Source organism: Dipodomys merriami, unplaced genomic scaffold (assembly GCF_024711535.1).
Source record: "Dipodomys merriami isolate MVZ:Mamm:240054 unplaced genomic scaffold, mDipMer1.0.p SCAF_6, whole genome shotgun sequence".
Lineage (NCBI taxonomy): Eukaryota > Metazoa > Chordata > Mammalia > Rodentia > Heteromyidae > Dipodomys > Dipodomys merriami.
In genome coordinates, this window is record NW_027206179.1 from 4,623,819 (window position 1) to 4,638,985 (window position 15,167).

At 37.7% G+C, this 15,167-nt stretch overlaps 1 protein-coding gene across 1 annotated transcript in view; it reads left to right on the forward strand.

Annotated features, from left to right (window-relative positions):
* LOC138813685 (vomeronasal type-2 receptor 116-like) overlaps positions 1-3,209 on the forward strand; it is a 35,787-nt gene extending 32,578 nt beyond the window's left edge. The window contains exons 8-10 of the mRNA XM_070002072.1: positions 15-242; positions 1,205-1,328; positions 2,287-3,209. Coding sequence (XP_069858173.1) covers positions 15-242; positions 1,205-1,328; positions 2,287-3,209 — 1,275 coding nt within the window. The remainder of the gene's footprint in view (positions 1-14; positions 243-1,204; positions 1,329-2,286) is intronic.
* The last annotated feature ends 11,958 nt before the right edge of the window (positions 3,210-15,167 follow it).

Sequence of the window (15,167 nt, forward strand, 5' to 3'; positions counted from 1 at the left end):
ATGTCTCTTTTTAGCTGTACACTTTTCTGAAGAATAACCAGTTTTACAATCCTATTGGAAATCAAGTAATTTTGGACAAGCAAAGGAAATTGGAGCCAGAGTATGACATTCTGAATATTTGGAATTTTCCAGAGGGTCTTGAACTTGAGGTGAAAGTAGGAAAGTTTTCTCCATATGCTCCACATGGCAATCAACTCTCTTTATCTGAAGATATGTTAGAGTGGTCAATTGAAACTACAGAGGTGAATTGGATCTGATCCTAATAATTTTGCACACAAAAATCAGCAAAAGTCACCGTTTAAGTTTATACCTGGCTGAGTTACAGCTAGGTTCTCCTATAATCGTAGAGTCTAATATATTGAGTGGAATATCATAGGTTAAAGTCAGCTCACACAGGAAACTTTGTGAGATTCCTATTGCCAATAAATCTCCAAAAATTTGGAGGTAGAGCTGGCATTAAGGTGCTATCCTTGAGACAAAATAGCTGACGTCCAGTACTCAAGCCTTGATTTCAAGCCCCAGGATCAGAACCAAAAGAGCTAAAAGTGTTTCTACATGTTGATTTGGAATATTTTCATAAGATGTAAAATAAATTTTTCTCTGTGCAAATCTAACACTGTGATAAAGTAACTGAGGAGTTAATTTATGGGATTACAAAGGTTCTTTTGCTCCTTTCTGTGGAGATTCTTCCAATGGTTAATTGACTTGCTACTTAACCCTCTTTGATTAGAGGAAACACTAAAGACACCTGTGAGAAGAGTTTCACCTCATGTACACTAGAACACAAAGAAAAAAGTATTATGACCTATGGGTCACATAACCCTATAAAGTGGAGGTCTCCTTCCTGCTCTTTCTAATGTCATAAGATGTAAAATATACTCACCTGTGGGTGAGTAGGAGAAAGCAGATTTTTCCAGGAATTCAAGGAAATCCCCTAGGGCTGTACACTACAAATTACTTTCTCACCACTACTTTCCACCTTTTAAAAATCCCATAACTTACAGTAATTCAACAGGCTAGAAATCAAGATTGAAACACATAGCCTTTGTGAATCATGGAATATAGCATCTATAACAGAATTCAATAAATCAACTGCACTTATCTGTTTTAACATTATACTTAAACATCCAATTGTAAAACTATGGTTTGTTGTAGTGTTTGGTATGTGTCGGAACAGTTATTGACACATCCTGCCTTTCCTCAGATCCCTCACTCTGTCTGCAGTGAGAGTTGTGGTCCTGGATTCCGGAAATCTCCTCAGGAGGGAAAGGCTGCCTGTTGCTTTGATTGTATACCTTGCTCAGAAAATGAGATTGCTAATGGGACAGGTCAGTCATGCTTATAAAGAAATCCTTTATATCTGCCTAGTTAACCTCAATTGAAACAAGTGAATTCAAAAACTTTATATTAGGATCACAGAGCGCATTCTCCTTCTCTCTGTTTATAACTGAATTCTAAGAAGTGGTAGTATTGCTAATGGCAATTCTATAGAACACGGATTGGCATTACATATTGAGAAAGATATTCCAGTACATTGCAGGGAAAGTTACTCCAGGACCTTCTTATCACTAATCATTAGGGCAAGTCGAAACTCTACCATAAAATTAAACATAAGTGATATAAGGAGAGTATTCATCTTAAAACTTACATTTTACTCCCACAGAAAACTTGGATCTTGCTTATCTTTATTTCTCAGTGCTAAGAACTCTTCTTGGCACAGGGCAAGGCCTCAGTAAGCAAGAATCAGAAATAGGGATAACTATAGAGGATCAACGAATGATGAGTTTGTTCCTACAACTAGAATCAGTTTAAGAAATAGGAATGACCATATAGTGTCAAAGAGTGATGAGTTTGTATCTACAACTTCACAGGTGAATAGTCAAGACAAGCATAATGAGAGGAAATCAAGGATAATATATCAATGGGTAAAAATTAATATCTTACAAAAACATATAGGGCAATGTATATTTAAACTTTTAATATGATTGCAAGACACTTAATTAGCATCACAAAAAGGATAAACAATTTTAATAATATATTACAATAACCCAACTATTACTTTATCAATATGTGTGATAGTCATTGATAAAAAATATTGAATAAAAATGTCTGAATAAAGAAGAAGAAAAAAATGGGAAGCGGTTATGACTTGTGAAAAAATATAAAAACACTTTTATGATAGTGAATGCTGACATCTGAGAATTTCACCTAAAAGAAAAATTCCCTAAATTCTTTGAAACAAACTTGCTTAATAAAAAAGTAATGGTGATGTACATTTCTCACCAGATATGGAGCAATGTGTGAAATGTCTAGATCATCAGTATGCCAACACACCCAGGACACACTGCCTCTTGAGAGTTGCAAGTTTCCTGGCTTTTGAAGATCCCTTGGGCATGGTTATGGCCTGCATGGCTCTTTGCTTCTCTTTGCAAACTGCTGCTGTTCTTTGGATGTTTGTGAAACACCAAGACACTCCCATTGTTAAGGCCAATAACCGGGCTCTCAGTTACATCTTGCTCATCTCCCTCATCTTCTGTTTCCTCTGTTCTTTGCTCTTTCTTGGTCAACCCAAAACAGCCACCTGCATCCTGCAGCAGATCACATTTGGAGTTGTGTTCACTGTGGCTGTTTCCACAGTGTTGGCCAAAACAGTGACTGTGGTTCTGGCCTTCAAGGCCACTTCCCCAGGAAGAAGGATGAGGTGGCTGCTGGTATCAGGGGCTCCTAACTTCATCATCCCCATCTGCACGCTCATCCAGGTGACCTTCTGTGGCCTCTGGCTGGGAACCTCTCCTCCCTTTGTGGACACAGATGCACATTCTAAACATGGCCACATCATCATCCTGTGTAACAAGGGCTCCCTCACTGCCTTCTACTGTGTCCTGGGATACCTGGGCTTCCTGGCCCTGTCCAGCTTCATCGTGGCTTTTCTGGCCAGGAACCTGCCTGACACCTTCAATGAAGCTAAGTTCCTGACCTTCAGCATGCTGGTGTTCTGCAGTGTGTGGCTCACCTTTCTACCTGTCTACCACAGTACCAAGGGGAATGTCATGGTGGCTGTGGAGGTTTTCTCCATCTTGGCCTCTGGTGCAGGGCTCCTAGGTTGCATTTTTGCCCCCAAGTGTTATACCCTCTTGTTAATGCCAAATAGAAATTCTCTGCATGGCCTCAGGGATAAAAAACATAGCAGGAGAATTAAGCATACTTAGTATTAAGTACCTAGGTTTGATTAGTACACAGGAGGTGTGATCTAAATCTCTAGTTATAGTAATTATCTCTTTTTGTCATAGTTTATATTATAGAATTTTTACTTCAAAGAGTAAGGCTGTACTGTATATTTCCTATCAATGGTAGTCACAAGTGATGATAATCACAATTTACACTGGAGTTTTGCTTCTATATCTTGGTTCTTTCTATTTAATCTACACTTAATTATATTATGCCCTCTTCCTAAAGTCTTTTCTCTATTGTATTTTATATGCTTATTTTAATTGTAAATGTACTCTAGAGAGTGTTTATAATTTCATGAGTAAGGTAATGAGTACATTTCCTATTGAGTATCTTTAATACCTCCTTTGTTTCCCCATAGCCTTCCTTCAGCTCCATGTCCCTACCTCTTCCCTGCCCTCCCCCTCCAAGTTGTAAAGTTCGTTTTCAACATAGTGTCTTGTACATCTCATTGTTACAATGGGTCAGCTTCTGTCCTTGTTTCTGCATTTTTTGTTTCCTTTCCCTTCCTCAAATTAGAAAAATGTGTATGCAAGATGCAGTGCACTCCAATCAATTATATTGAAAACAGGTTATACCTTGGGCAAAGAACATACAAAAGAAACCAAAACATCATGAAGTACACTATAAATGACAGTAAAAAAGATTTAAAAAACTCTTCTGTCCCTATCTTGGGGATTATTTCACTTAGCATCTTCTTATATGGTCAAATGTACATAGCTTTTCTGCTAGTCTGGTAAGATTAACTTTGTCTTTCTCAATAACTCCTGTACATCATTATGTTTATTAACACCCTGTCTTCCCACCACCATGTTGCAGAGTCCTCAAATACAGTTCATTAATATTTTCCTCTTCACAAATTTACATGTTTAATGTCTTGAGATTTTGTTTTGTTCAATATTTGTATATTTCTACTCACATGTTCATCTTTTGAAATTATCCTGAGTCTCTTTTGTGGGACCTTTCTCTCTGGCCTGATCTCTCTTTCTCCTTGTCTCTTTCCATCTCCATCTTTATCTTTCTTTTCTCTCTCACACTGCTTCCCTCATATAACTTGGGAATGACTTGTATATGTTACAAAAATGCACTTTGATTGAAGTTTACAATGAAGAAGTTTTTTTTCAATTTTCTCCTAAGTTTAAAGTCTTATGCACAATGGTAAGCTCTTTCTTGCCTGAATATACTCTTCATTTTATGATTGATAATATCTCTTCATTAATTTGATTCAAATATTTTTGAATATTATATATATAGTTATTTCTTGTAATATCATCACTTCTTACAATTTATTAAAACAAGAAAATTTTTTCCACATTTCATAGTATTGATAAGGCAACCTTTCTTATTGTTTTAAATAGATTGATTTAGTGAGCTCTATATTATGTTTACCTAATTATATTTTAAAGAGATATAGACACAATTGCACTCATTTCTTGTCTGTTCAAGAGTTCTTTTCTTGTTCCTTCTGATAATTATTCAATTCATATACGCATACTTGTAACAGGAACTATACTGTCCTTCACCTCTTCTCTCAATGCTTCTTTACCACTTGATCTGCAGTTGCATTTGTAACTGTTAGTCCTCTTACTGGAAATAAGAATCTCGTACACTTTGCTCCTGGCTGACTTCAAATCTCTTCTCATATTTGCATTTGTAATAAATATGTGGCTATGAAATGTACTATAGTTTTCTATAAATTAAATTAATAGTTGAAAATATAAAAATATTTTCACAAAAGAATATTGTCTGCTTGTTCTCTTATTGAGAGGATGATGTTTAACAAATGAAAATGTAATTGCCCTCAGTCTGGCAGTCAAGATATAATCAAAATACTCATCAGTTTCTACTGAGTTTTTGACTATATTGTTTCATTTTTTAGGAATTTCATTAATAGAATTGATTTTATATTATTGAGTAAAATGCAGAATCCTCATTGTCATGTGAAAATTTGGGAGAGTATGTGAGTACAGTGATTTTGCCTAGTATTTTGTAGTATTTGCTATTTTTTTTCTGAGTTAGGATTTCAGTGATCTTACACAACACGTTTTCCCTTAAATGAAGAACTGAAAAGAATGTATACATAGGATGGATTGATTTGTTGAAGTAAGATTGGATGGATGGGAGCCAAGGAGAAAGTAAATGGAATACAAAGGAAAAGTTCATGGAAAAAAGAAGTAGAAGAACAGAGATAAGAAAGGAACAAGGAAAATGCAGCCATTTGAAAGATTTTTGTTTTTTTTTACAATAATAATTTATTCATAAGAAGTAGACTGGATTTGGCCTTTGAGTCATGGTTTACCTATCCTCTCTCTCTCTCTCTCTCTCTCTCTCTCTCTCTCTCTCTCTCTCTCTCTTTCTCTCTCTCTCTCTCTCTCTGTGTGTGTGTGTGTGTGTGTGTGTGTGTGTGATAATAGAAATCAATTGCCGTATGTTTTTTGCTGATGTTTATTTTTGCTTTAAAGTGGTTTACATATATTCTATCAAACATTGGGGATATCATATTCATGAATGAAAATAAAATAATGGAAGCCATTAGAATCAGTTAAATTTTTAGAGGAAATAAAATATAATGGGTCCAAAGGCATTTAGAAAAATGATTTTATGTGCTCATAAAACTATCATAATGAAACCCATTTTAAATATATACACTAGTAAAAATTTAAAATAAATACAAAAATAAAATTTAAATTCAATCTACTTAGAGTTGGGAAAATCACATCTCTTTTGTGTATTTGGACCAAACTTCATTTTGTAATCAATTGAAATAAAGTAGCATGAGTCCAAAATTGATTTCATATATCCCTTAAAATGGTGGGTTCAAAAAAACTAATACCGAGGCTTCAAAATCAAATCAAAGATCTCAAAAGACGTCTGTAATGAACAAGAGAGCTATCATATAAGACACTATGTAAGAAGGTGGAAAAACATCCTTCACTCACAGTTTGGCAGAATTTAATTTGCAAAAGTGGCTATTTTACTGAGAGCTACTATACATTCAATTTTATTCCACTGAAAATATCAGTGTATTTTTGTAGGAGTATAAAAATTAACACCAATCCAAAACCAGTGGGAAACTCATATAACCCTAGTTGAGACTATGAAACTTCTTCTCTGAATACAGCATGAGAAAAAATGGTTCTGGGATGTCATGCTTGGGTGAGGTGTTAGATATCTGTGATAGCAGCTCTGTAAGAGGTAGAGATTGAGGAAATGAGATTTTCTGGTCAGTTCTATGTGGATATTAGTCACAACAGTGGTGCATGCTTATAAAAACAGCTGTGATGGAAATGTATCCATTTTTTTTGCATTGCCATGAAGTGAAAACTAATCTCAAAAATACACAGAGCAAGCTGGGTGTTGGTGACTTATGTCTGTAATACTTGGTAATCACCAATCTGAGATCTGAGCAATTCAGTTCAAAGCCAGCCTAGACAGGAAAGACATTGAACAACTTATCTACAATTAACAACCTAAAAAGCTGGAAATAGCACTATGGCTCAAAGTGGTAGATTACTAACATTGACCAAAAAGCTCAAGAACAGTGTGGAGGACAAAGACAAAACAAAGCAAAACCAAAATCAAAACCTCCAAATTCACAGAGTGGAAGAGACACAGTAGGCTTGGGATGGAGTAACATTACCTTTTGGTCTTCATTGTAGGAATCCTCTACTAAAATAGCCTGTCTCACACATGACTTAAAGCAGAAGGGCTAAGAAAATGAGGGTGGGAAGCGAAGTAGCTTGGATTCAATCAATAGCATTCTCTGATTTCCCAGATATGAACAAGCTTCAGCACAAACTCAGGAAAAGACTTTACCTTAGGAGAGAAACAATTAACTCATCTACATATAATTTGTTAGTAAAATTAAGGTGAGAAGCCTCAGGTGGGCAGGACATTGGAGCCAGCCAAATCTCTAAGCTTTTCTTTTAGCTTTGGGTAGAACCACAGCTCAGGAGCTTCCAAGGAGGGAAATAATGGACAAGAGAAGATTAAATTGTGAATTGACATTTGATTTGGGAGAAGGTAAAATCACAGTCTTGGTAAGAATTTTGTGAGGCTCCCACAATGAGGGCTTAGACCCCTAATACTTTCATTGAAGATTGTACTGAGCATCCTTGTTGGAAAATGTGTGCGTAATAGAGGCAATTCTACAGTGATATCCCTCAAAAGCCACCTACTAGGTTAAAATTGTCACTCAAAAGAAATAAAATGAACTGTGACAAATAATCACAAATTTAAGTTAAACCCATTCAGCAAATTAGTCAATACTCCAACCATCACCAGACTGAGAAAGAAGTCAAAGAAACCATCAAATTCCTAATAGTACCTAAGAAATGTATCTTAAATACCTAGGAATAAGTGTAACCAAGGAAGTAAAAGAGATCTACAAAGAAAACCATAATTTTATGAAAATCAGAAGACATAGAAGGAAAAAAATCTCTATTGGGCATAGATAGGGAAAAGTAATATTGTGAAAATATCTGCATCATTCAAAATTATATATATATATATATATATTTGTGTATTATACATATATATTTAAAGAAATCCTTATTAACATCCCAAAGTCACTTATCATAGAAATAGAAAATTCAATCCTAATACTGATATAGAAAAACAGACCTCACTAAGCCAAAGAAATCTTGAGCATAAAGAGTAATGCAGGAGTTCATACTTCAAATTATGCTATAGAGCCCTAGTACAAAGCGAACATTGTACTTGCCAAAACAAAGAAGAACAAGAAGACCAACAGAGCAGATCAGAAGACCTCAAAATGAGTTTGACACAGGTGCCTACTGTGTACACACACACACACACACACACACACACACACACACACACACATATTCAAGAGTTGTTTCATTGCAGAAAAGTCCAAAAACGATATCTGTACATGTAGAAGATTGAAAATAGCTCATTGTTTCCTTCAGAGTCAATTTTTATGTAACTTCAAAGTGGAGCAAATAGGTTATTACACTTATTTGACTTTTGTTATATCAAATAACTTCAAGAGCGAGCCGGAAGATGACAGAGGTGTAGGTGGGACCTAATTGAGCTCTCTGCAAGAAACCAGTTTTCACACTTCAGGGAAAAATCCATTACTGGAAAATCACACCAATTGAGCCGTCATAGTACAGAGATTCTTCCCAGTGAGGAAAAATTCAGGCAGTCTTTGTGAGAAGACATAGTTGAGTACAAGCTCTTGCCAGTGGCATCTTCAGGAGTGGCCAGATAAAGCTGGTACAAAGGTGCCAGGGCCTGAGAGTGCTTATCTCTCCCTTCCTCTAGTGGGAACTGGATAAATAGGAGTGGAAATCAACATTCTGCTGGCCACTGAGGTTTGCAGATCAGGACAGTCTGAAAAGCCAAGGGAAACTATGAGCATCCCACAAACGACATCTACTCCTTCCCACAGAAAGGACTATGGAAGGTGGCCCTCTCCCTACTGCCATCAGAGAAGAATGACATATTTGATACTGGCATAAATCCTGCCATAATAGCCAGCAGATAACTAAGGCTGAGGAACAGCGACTGTGGCACCATTTTTTATCAGGGCAAAGAAATTGGACCTGTGAGAGTCAGCTCCACTCTGAGGAAGGCTTCCCCATACAGGAGGAGAAAACTTCTCACAGGGCCAGGTCTGAACAACTCTGTTGAGCCCAGAGATGCAGTCCTCCTCCTCTGCAGGGAACAACCAAACCTACAGCTTAACCAGCTACAGGAATTACAAAACCAAAAATCTGTAAAATCTCACTAAATTCTTTTAAGAAAAGGGGGACAGGTTATAAAAGCCCATGGTGTCTCCAGTTTCCAGCTTGGGCCTAACAATGGGCGAGCCAAAAATGGGCGAGCCAAAAATGTGTTACCCCCATCAGATAAAGCCGTTGATTCCAACCACCCCAATCCCAAACACTCAAGGTCACTCTCAGCAACAAACTACAGAAGCCAGCCATCTCCTCTCTGCATTACATGAAAAGCAGATCTTGTGGCCACTAAATTAGTCTGAAAAGAAGGTTACAAAGATTCCAAGTCTGTATAGAATTTATTTCTTCCCATCCAAACAATCTGTTTTGTAGAACCAAACAAACAAAAAGAAAAACTGACTACTGCAAGTAAATCAAGTACACCATCAAGAGACTAAAAAGAGGACTCAGGAGAGACTTCCGGAAGACAGCGGAGGAGAAGCTGGAATCTGAAAAAGCTCTCGCATAGAAAGCAGTTTTAGAGTTCCAGTGAACAGTCCTAAGCCAGAGAATCACACCAAATGCGCCATCACAGGACAGAGAGTTAGACAAGAGAGGGGAAGCCAAGGCAAAAAGACACATCTGAGCGGCTGCCAGCAGCCGTCGCGGCGGCACAGACCGCAGCCAGAGGCATACCTGAGCACTCACACAGAGAGTCCAGGACTAAGGAGCCAGATGCAGCGGGCGAGCGGATTCTACTCAACACCAGCAAGAACCGACAAGGAGCGGACATCTTCATCCTGCAGTTCGCAGACCAGAGACGACCCAGGATCCAAGACTCGACATGAGTAGAAGCCCGACATCCTCACTCCTTCTCAGAGAGCAGAGGAGGGAAGGCCACCCCTCCTCCCCCAGCACCCGTGATCTCCATCTTGGATACCAACAAAGCTCGGAGGAGCTGCCAGCTCCAACCCAGGCCTTGGAATAAAACGAGTCATTTAGCAGGTCACAAGAACTTAACGGCAGCGAAGTGACCTGCCAGACTCGGCTCCATCCAAGGAAAAGTCACCCAGCTCAGGCACCAGCCATTGGAGTGGCTTTCCTCACTGGGTAACCAGAGCCAGAGGCTGCTCCTCCCTCTAGCAGCCTCAACAATCAATTGAAAAACAGAAACCCTGAGAACGGCTCCAGGCTGGGCTCTGTGAGTTTTTTTTTTTTTTTTTTTCACAAAATAACCCCAGGAAAAAGCTACTGATTGTTAAAAGGCCTCAACTCTACCCAGAACCTAGCCTTACCACTGCATCCCCCTCTTTTGTGATTCTCAAAGCAGATCACCCTCCCAGTAAACTAATCTGGGAGGGGGATCTCAAAATCTTGGGTAAAGCAGAGCATTTTTCCGCCTGTTCGAACAAACTGACTTAAGAAACCAATCAAGCCACAGGACCTCAAGCTGGCCAGAGACTCCAACAAGAGGCTGTTTACAGACAAAAAGGAGATACAGGATTCTTCCCACCCCTCCCAAAAAATCAAAAAAAAAATCAAAGAACTTTTTTTTTCTTCTCTTCCTCTTCTTTTCTTTTTTTTTCCCTTTTTTTCTTTTCTTTTTGGTACCTTATATATATATAATTTTTTTTCCTTTTCTAAAAATTTTATTAATCTTTAATTTTTGACTTTTTTGAAAAAATAATTGTTTTCCAGTAACTTTTTTTTCCTCTTATAATTTTTATTTTAGGAATACATGAATGTGCGTTTTCCTTTCTTTTCTTGTCTTCTTTCTCTTTCTCTTTCTTTCTTAACTATCTTTTTGTTTTTTTGTCTAGCTCTACTGAACTTCTGATCTTTTTCTCTCCCTTTCTAATCCTTTTCACCTTTTCATCTCTTTTGATCTTCTGTATGTGACTTAACTCTTGTCCTGCACATCCTCAGATAAACCCGTAGTAAACTAGTAGACCCTATCCCCCATTGTGTACACACTTAATCCACAAATTTATTACTCAATTCAAAACCTCTGAGACTTAAATTCCTTAATAGCAGTACTACCTCTTTATACCTATATAATAGTTGAAGCATTTTCTTAAGTTTTTCACTTCTCCTCTATGTCCCTACCCTTCTATTAATATACTCACATTCCTCTCTAAATAGATGGTCTTTTAATCTCCATAATAATATTAATTTTTATGTTTCTATTTTTTTCTGGTCTCTTTTCATTCCCCTTTCCCTTTCTTCCTTTTCTCTCTCTCTTTACTTGCATCCTACCCAACCTATTTCCTGCATTGAGATTAGGACATAGTTAACTCTCCCTGTGCCTCCCCACACCAATCTATTCCTATTTTTTACCCACATCTCTCCCTAAACCTAATAATTTCTGGTTTTCCAAATTCTTCTCTGCGGTTCGAAACCCATTAACATATAGTTGTTTGATGTGGAATAGATGTATCTGTTGAACTAGATTGTATCTGTAGACTATTGACTGCATAAATGCAAACGTTGGTTGATGGTTGCCTTCAGATAGTGTTCTAGCACAAAACTGGTGCTATTTTCATCTCAAATGGGCAGAGTAAGCTGGAAAAACACAAGAAAAATGGCAAATTCGGGTATCTCAATTCCCAATCTTGATAATCAGGGGTCAGATCAGATAATGAACAACCCAGAGGAGAGTTCCCAAATAGCCCTACAAACACTGGTGGCAAACATGATAAATGAGAAGTTTGACAACTTACAAAGGACTCTGTATGAGCGTGATAGGGAGAGAGAGGAGGCATCCCAAAAGTTTATACAGGAATATCATAAGCGTGAGGAAGCTACTCAAAAACTGATACAGGATTTGCGTGAACAACTTGAGAATACTCAAAGAGAAAGGGAGGAATGGCGTGAGCAGGCTGAGAACACTCAAAGAGAACTGCAGGAATCCCACGTACGGGAAGAAAGAGAACTGCAGGAATCCCACAGACGGGAGGAAGCTAATCAAAGAGTAATTCAGGAATTGAGAGACCAGGTAGAGAATACACAAAGGTCACTAAAGGCATTCATGGAATCCATTAACAAAGAGCTGAAGGAAGTCAGGGAGACCACAAAGGGAATGCTGAATGGAACCCAACAGAAGGAATGGGAGTCCAAAGAAACCATAACCAATCAACTAAGTGATTTGAGAACAAACACTGAACACCAAATTAAGGAAGTAAAGAAATTCATACAAGACCTAAAACAGAGCTTCAACAAAGAACTTGAAGCCATCAAAGCTGACCAATTAGAAGGAAAAGAGATAAAAAACAAAGTAGAGAGTCTTGACAGCAGGTTAGACCATGCAGAAGATCAAATCTCAGGGATTGAAGATAGCCTAGATATTATAGACAAAGAACATACAACCATCCAAGACAAGTCCAAGAAATATGATAGATCTATCCAACACCTGGAAGACACCATCAGAAGGCCTAACTTAAGGATAATGGGTGTAGAGGAGCACCTAGAAACAGAAGTTAATGGTCTAAGAAATTTGTTTAACAGGATCCTAGCAGAGAACTTCCCAAACATACAAAAAGATAGGCCTATTCAGATACAAGAAGCTTTTAGAACCCCAAATAGACCAGACCAAGGAAAAGATCCTTAAAGCTGTCAAGGAGAAAAGGTTAATCACCTATAAAGGGAAAACAATTAGAATCACCTCAGATTTCTCAGCAGAGACAATCAAAGCAAGAAGAGCCTGCAATGACTTAGGCCATGCCCTAAAAACAAACCACTATCAACAAAGTATACTGTACCCAGCTAAACTCTCCTTCATAACTGAAGGCCAAATAAAAACCTTCCATAGCAAAGAAAAATTGAAACAATACATCTCCACCAAACCAGCCCTACAAAAGATTCTTAAAGATGTCCTTCACATAGAAAACCAACAAGACCGCAACAAAGGCCAAGAAACTGCACCCAAACTGAGAATCCAAGAACCATAGGAAGATCCCAGTTTCCGCAGCCCCCAAGAAGGTGGATAACATGGCAGGAACTCCTAAATACCTCTGAGTCTTATCTCTTAACGTTAACGGACTGAACTCTCCAATTAAGCGACATAGACTGTCTAGTTGGATTAAAAAACAAGACCCTTCTATCTGCTGCCTGCAGGAGTCATATCTTGCCCGTAAAAACAAACACATTTTCAATGTTAAAGGCTGGAACAAAATCTACCAAGCAAACGGCCCCCATAAACTGGCGGGATTTGCAATCCTAATATCAGAGAAAATAGACTTCAAATTAAAATTCGTGAGAAGAGATAAAGAAGGTCGCTACATACTAATTAAAGGATCTCTCCTTCAGGAGGATATTACAATTCTAAATATCTATTCGCCAAACAATGGAGCACCCAAATTTATCCAAGAAACACTACTTTCCCACAAATCCCATATAGATCCAAAGACATTAATTGTTGGGGATTTTAACACACCACTCTCCCCACTAGATAGATCAACTCGGCAAAAACTCAACAGAGAAACCGCAGATCTAAAAAGCTGCATAGATCAACTAGACTTAACAGACATATACCGAACATTTCACCCAGCAGCATCAGAATACACGTTTTTCTCAGCAGCATATGGAACGTTCTCTAAAATACACCACATTTTAGACCACAAAGAAAACTTGTCTAAATTCAGAAACATTAAAGTTATACCTTGCATTCTCTCTGAACAAAGGGAATAAAATTAGAACTCAACACCAAAAGCCACCAAAGAAAGTCCGGTATCACATGAAGGCTGAACAACACAGTGCTGAATCAAGAGTGGGTCATGGAAGAGATTAGAAAGGAAATTCAAATTTTCATGCTTTTCAACAAAAATGAACACACAAATTACCAGCTCCTCTGGGACACAGCAAAGGCAGTACTCAGAGGCAAGTTTATAGCTCTGAGCTCCTACATCAACAAATTGGAGAGATCTGAAACTAGCAATTTAATGACACATCTAAACCTCCTTGAAAAAGAGCAGCAAGATAAACCCCAATCCACTAGACGGATAGAAATAATCAAAATTGAATCAGAATTAAATGAATTAGAATCCAAAAAAACTAGAATGACTCAACAAAACAAAGAGTTGGTTCTTCGAAAAACTTAAAAAAATTGACAGACCCTTAGCAAATCTTATCAGAAAAAGGAGAGAACACACCCAAATTAATAAACTCAGAGATGAGAATGGAAACATCACCACGGAAAAAACCAAGATTCAGAACATTATAAGGGAATACTTCTCAAAACTTTATGCTAATAAGTTTGAGAACTTGACAGAAATGGACCTTTTCCTAGCAAATATTGACATGCCAAAACTAAACCAAGATGAGTTAAACCAGCTCAACAGGCCCATATCAAGCATTAAAATAGAAACAGCAATAAGAGACCTCCCAGCTAAGAAAACTCCAGGACTAGATGGTTTTACAGTGGAATTTTACAAGGCCTTCAAAGCAGAGCTCACACCAATACTCCTCCAACTCTTCAATGAAATTGAAAGAGAAAGCTCACTACCGAACACTTTCTATGAAGCCATCATAACCCTCATCCCAAAACCAGGCAGCGACTCATCAAAGAAAGAGAACTATAGACCCATTTCTTTGATGAACATTGATGCAAAACTTCTCAACAAAATTTTGGCCAATCGACTTTAACAATTCATTCAAAAAATCATACACCATGATCAAACAGGATTCATTTCAGGGATGCAAAGCTGGTTCAATATACGCAAATCAATTAATATTCATCACATCAACAGGAGCAAGAATAAGAACCACATGGTTATTTCAATAGATGCAGAAAAACAAAACATTTTACAAGATCCAACACCCCTTCATGATGAGGGTTTTGGAAAAATTAGGAATCCATGGAACATTCCTCAATACAATAAAGGCTGTATATGACAAACCTACAACCAGCATTATACTCAATGGTGAAAAACTAAAGCCATTTCCTCTTAACTCAGGAACAAGACAAGGATGCCCACTCTCTCCACTTCTCTTCAATCTAGTAATAGAATGCCTAGCTACAGCAATAAGACAAGATGCAGACATAAAGGGGATCCAAATAGGGAAAGAAACAGAAAACTCTCCCTCTTTGCAGATGATATGATCTTGTATTTAAAGAATCCCATAGAATCCACTCCCAAATTACTCAAAATGATTCAAAACTTTGGCAAAGTAGCAGGTTATAAAATTAACCCACAAAAATCAATGGCTTTTCTATATGCCAACAATGTGAAAAGTGTGGCTGAAATTAGGAAAGCAACT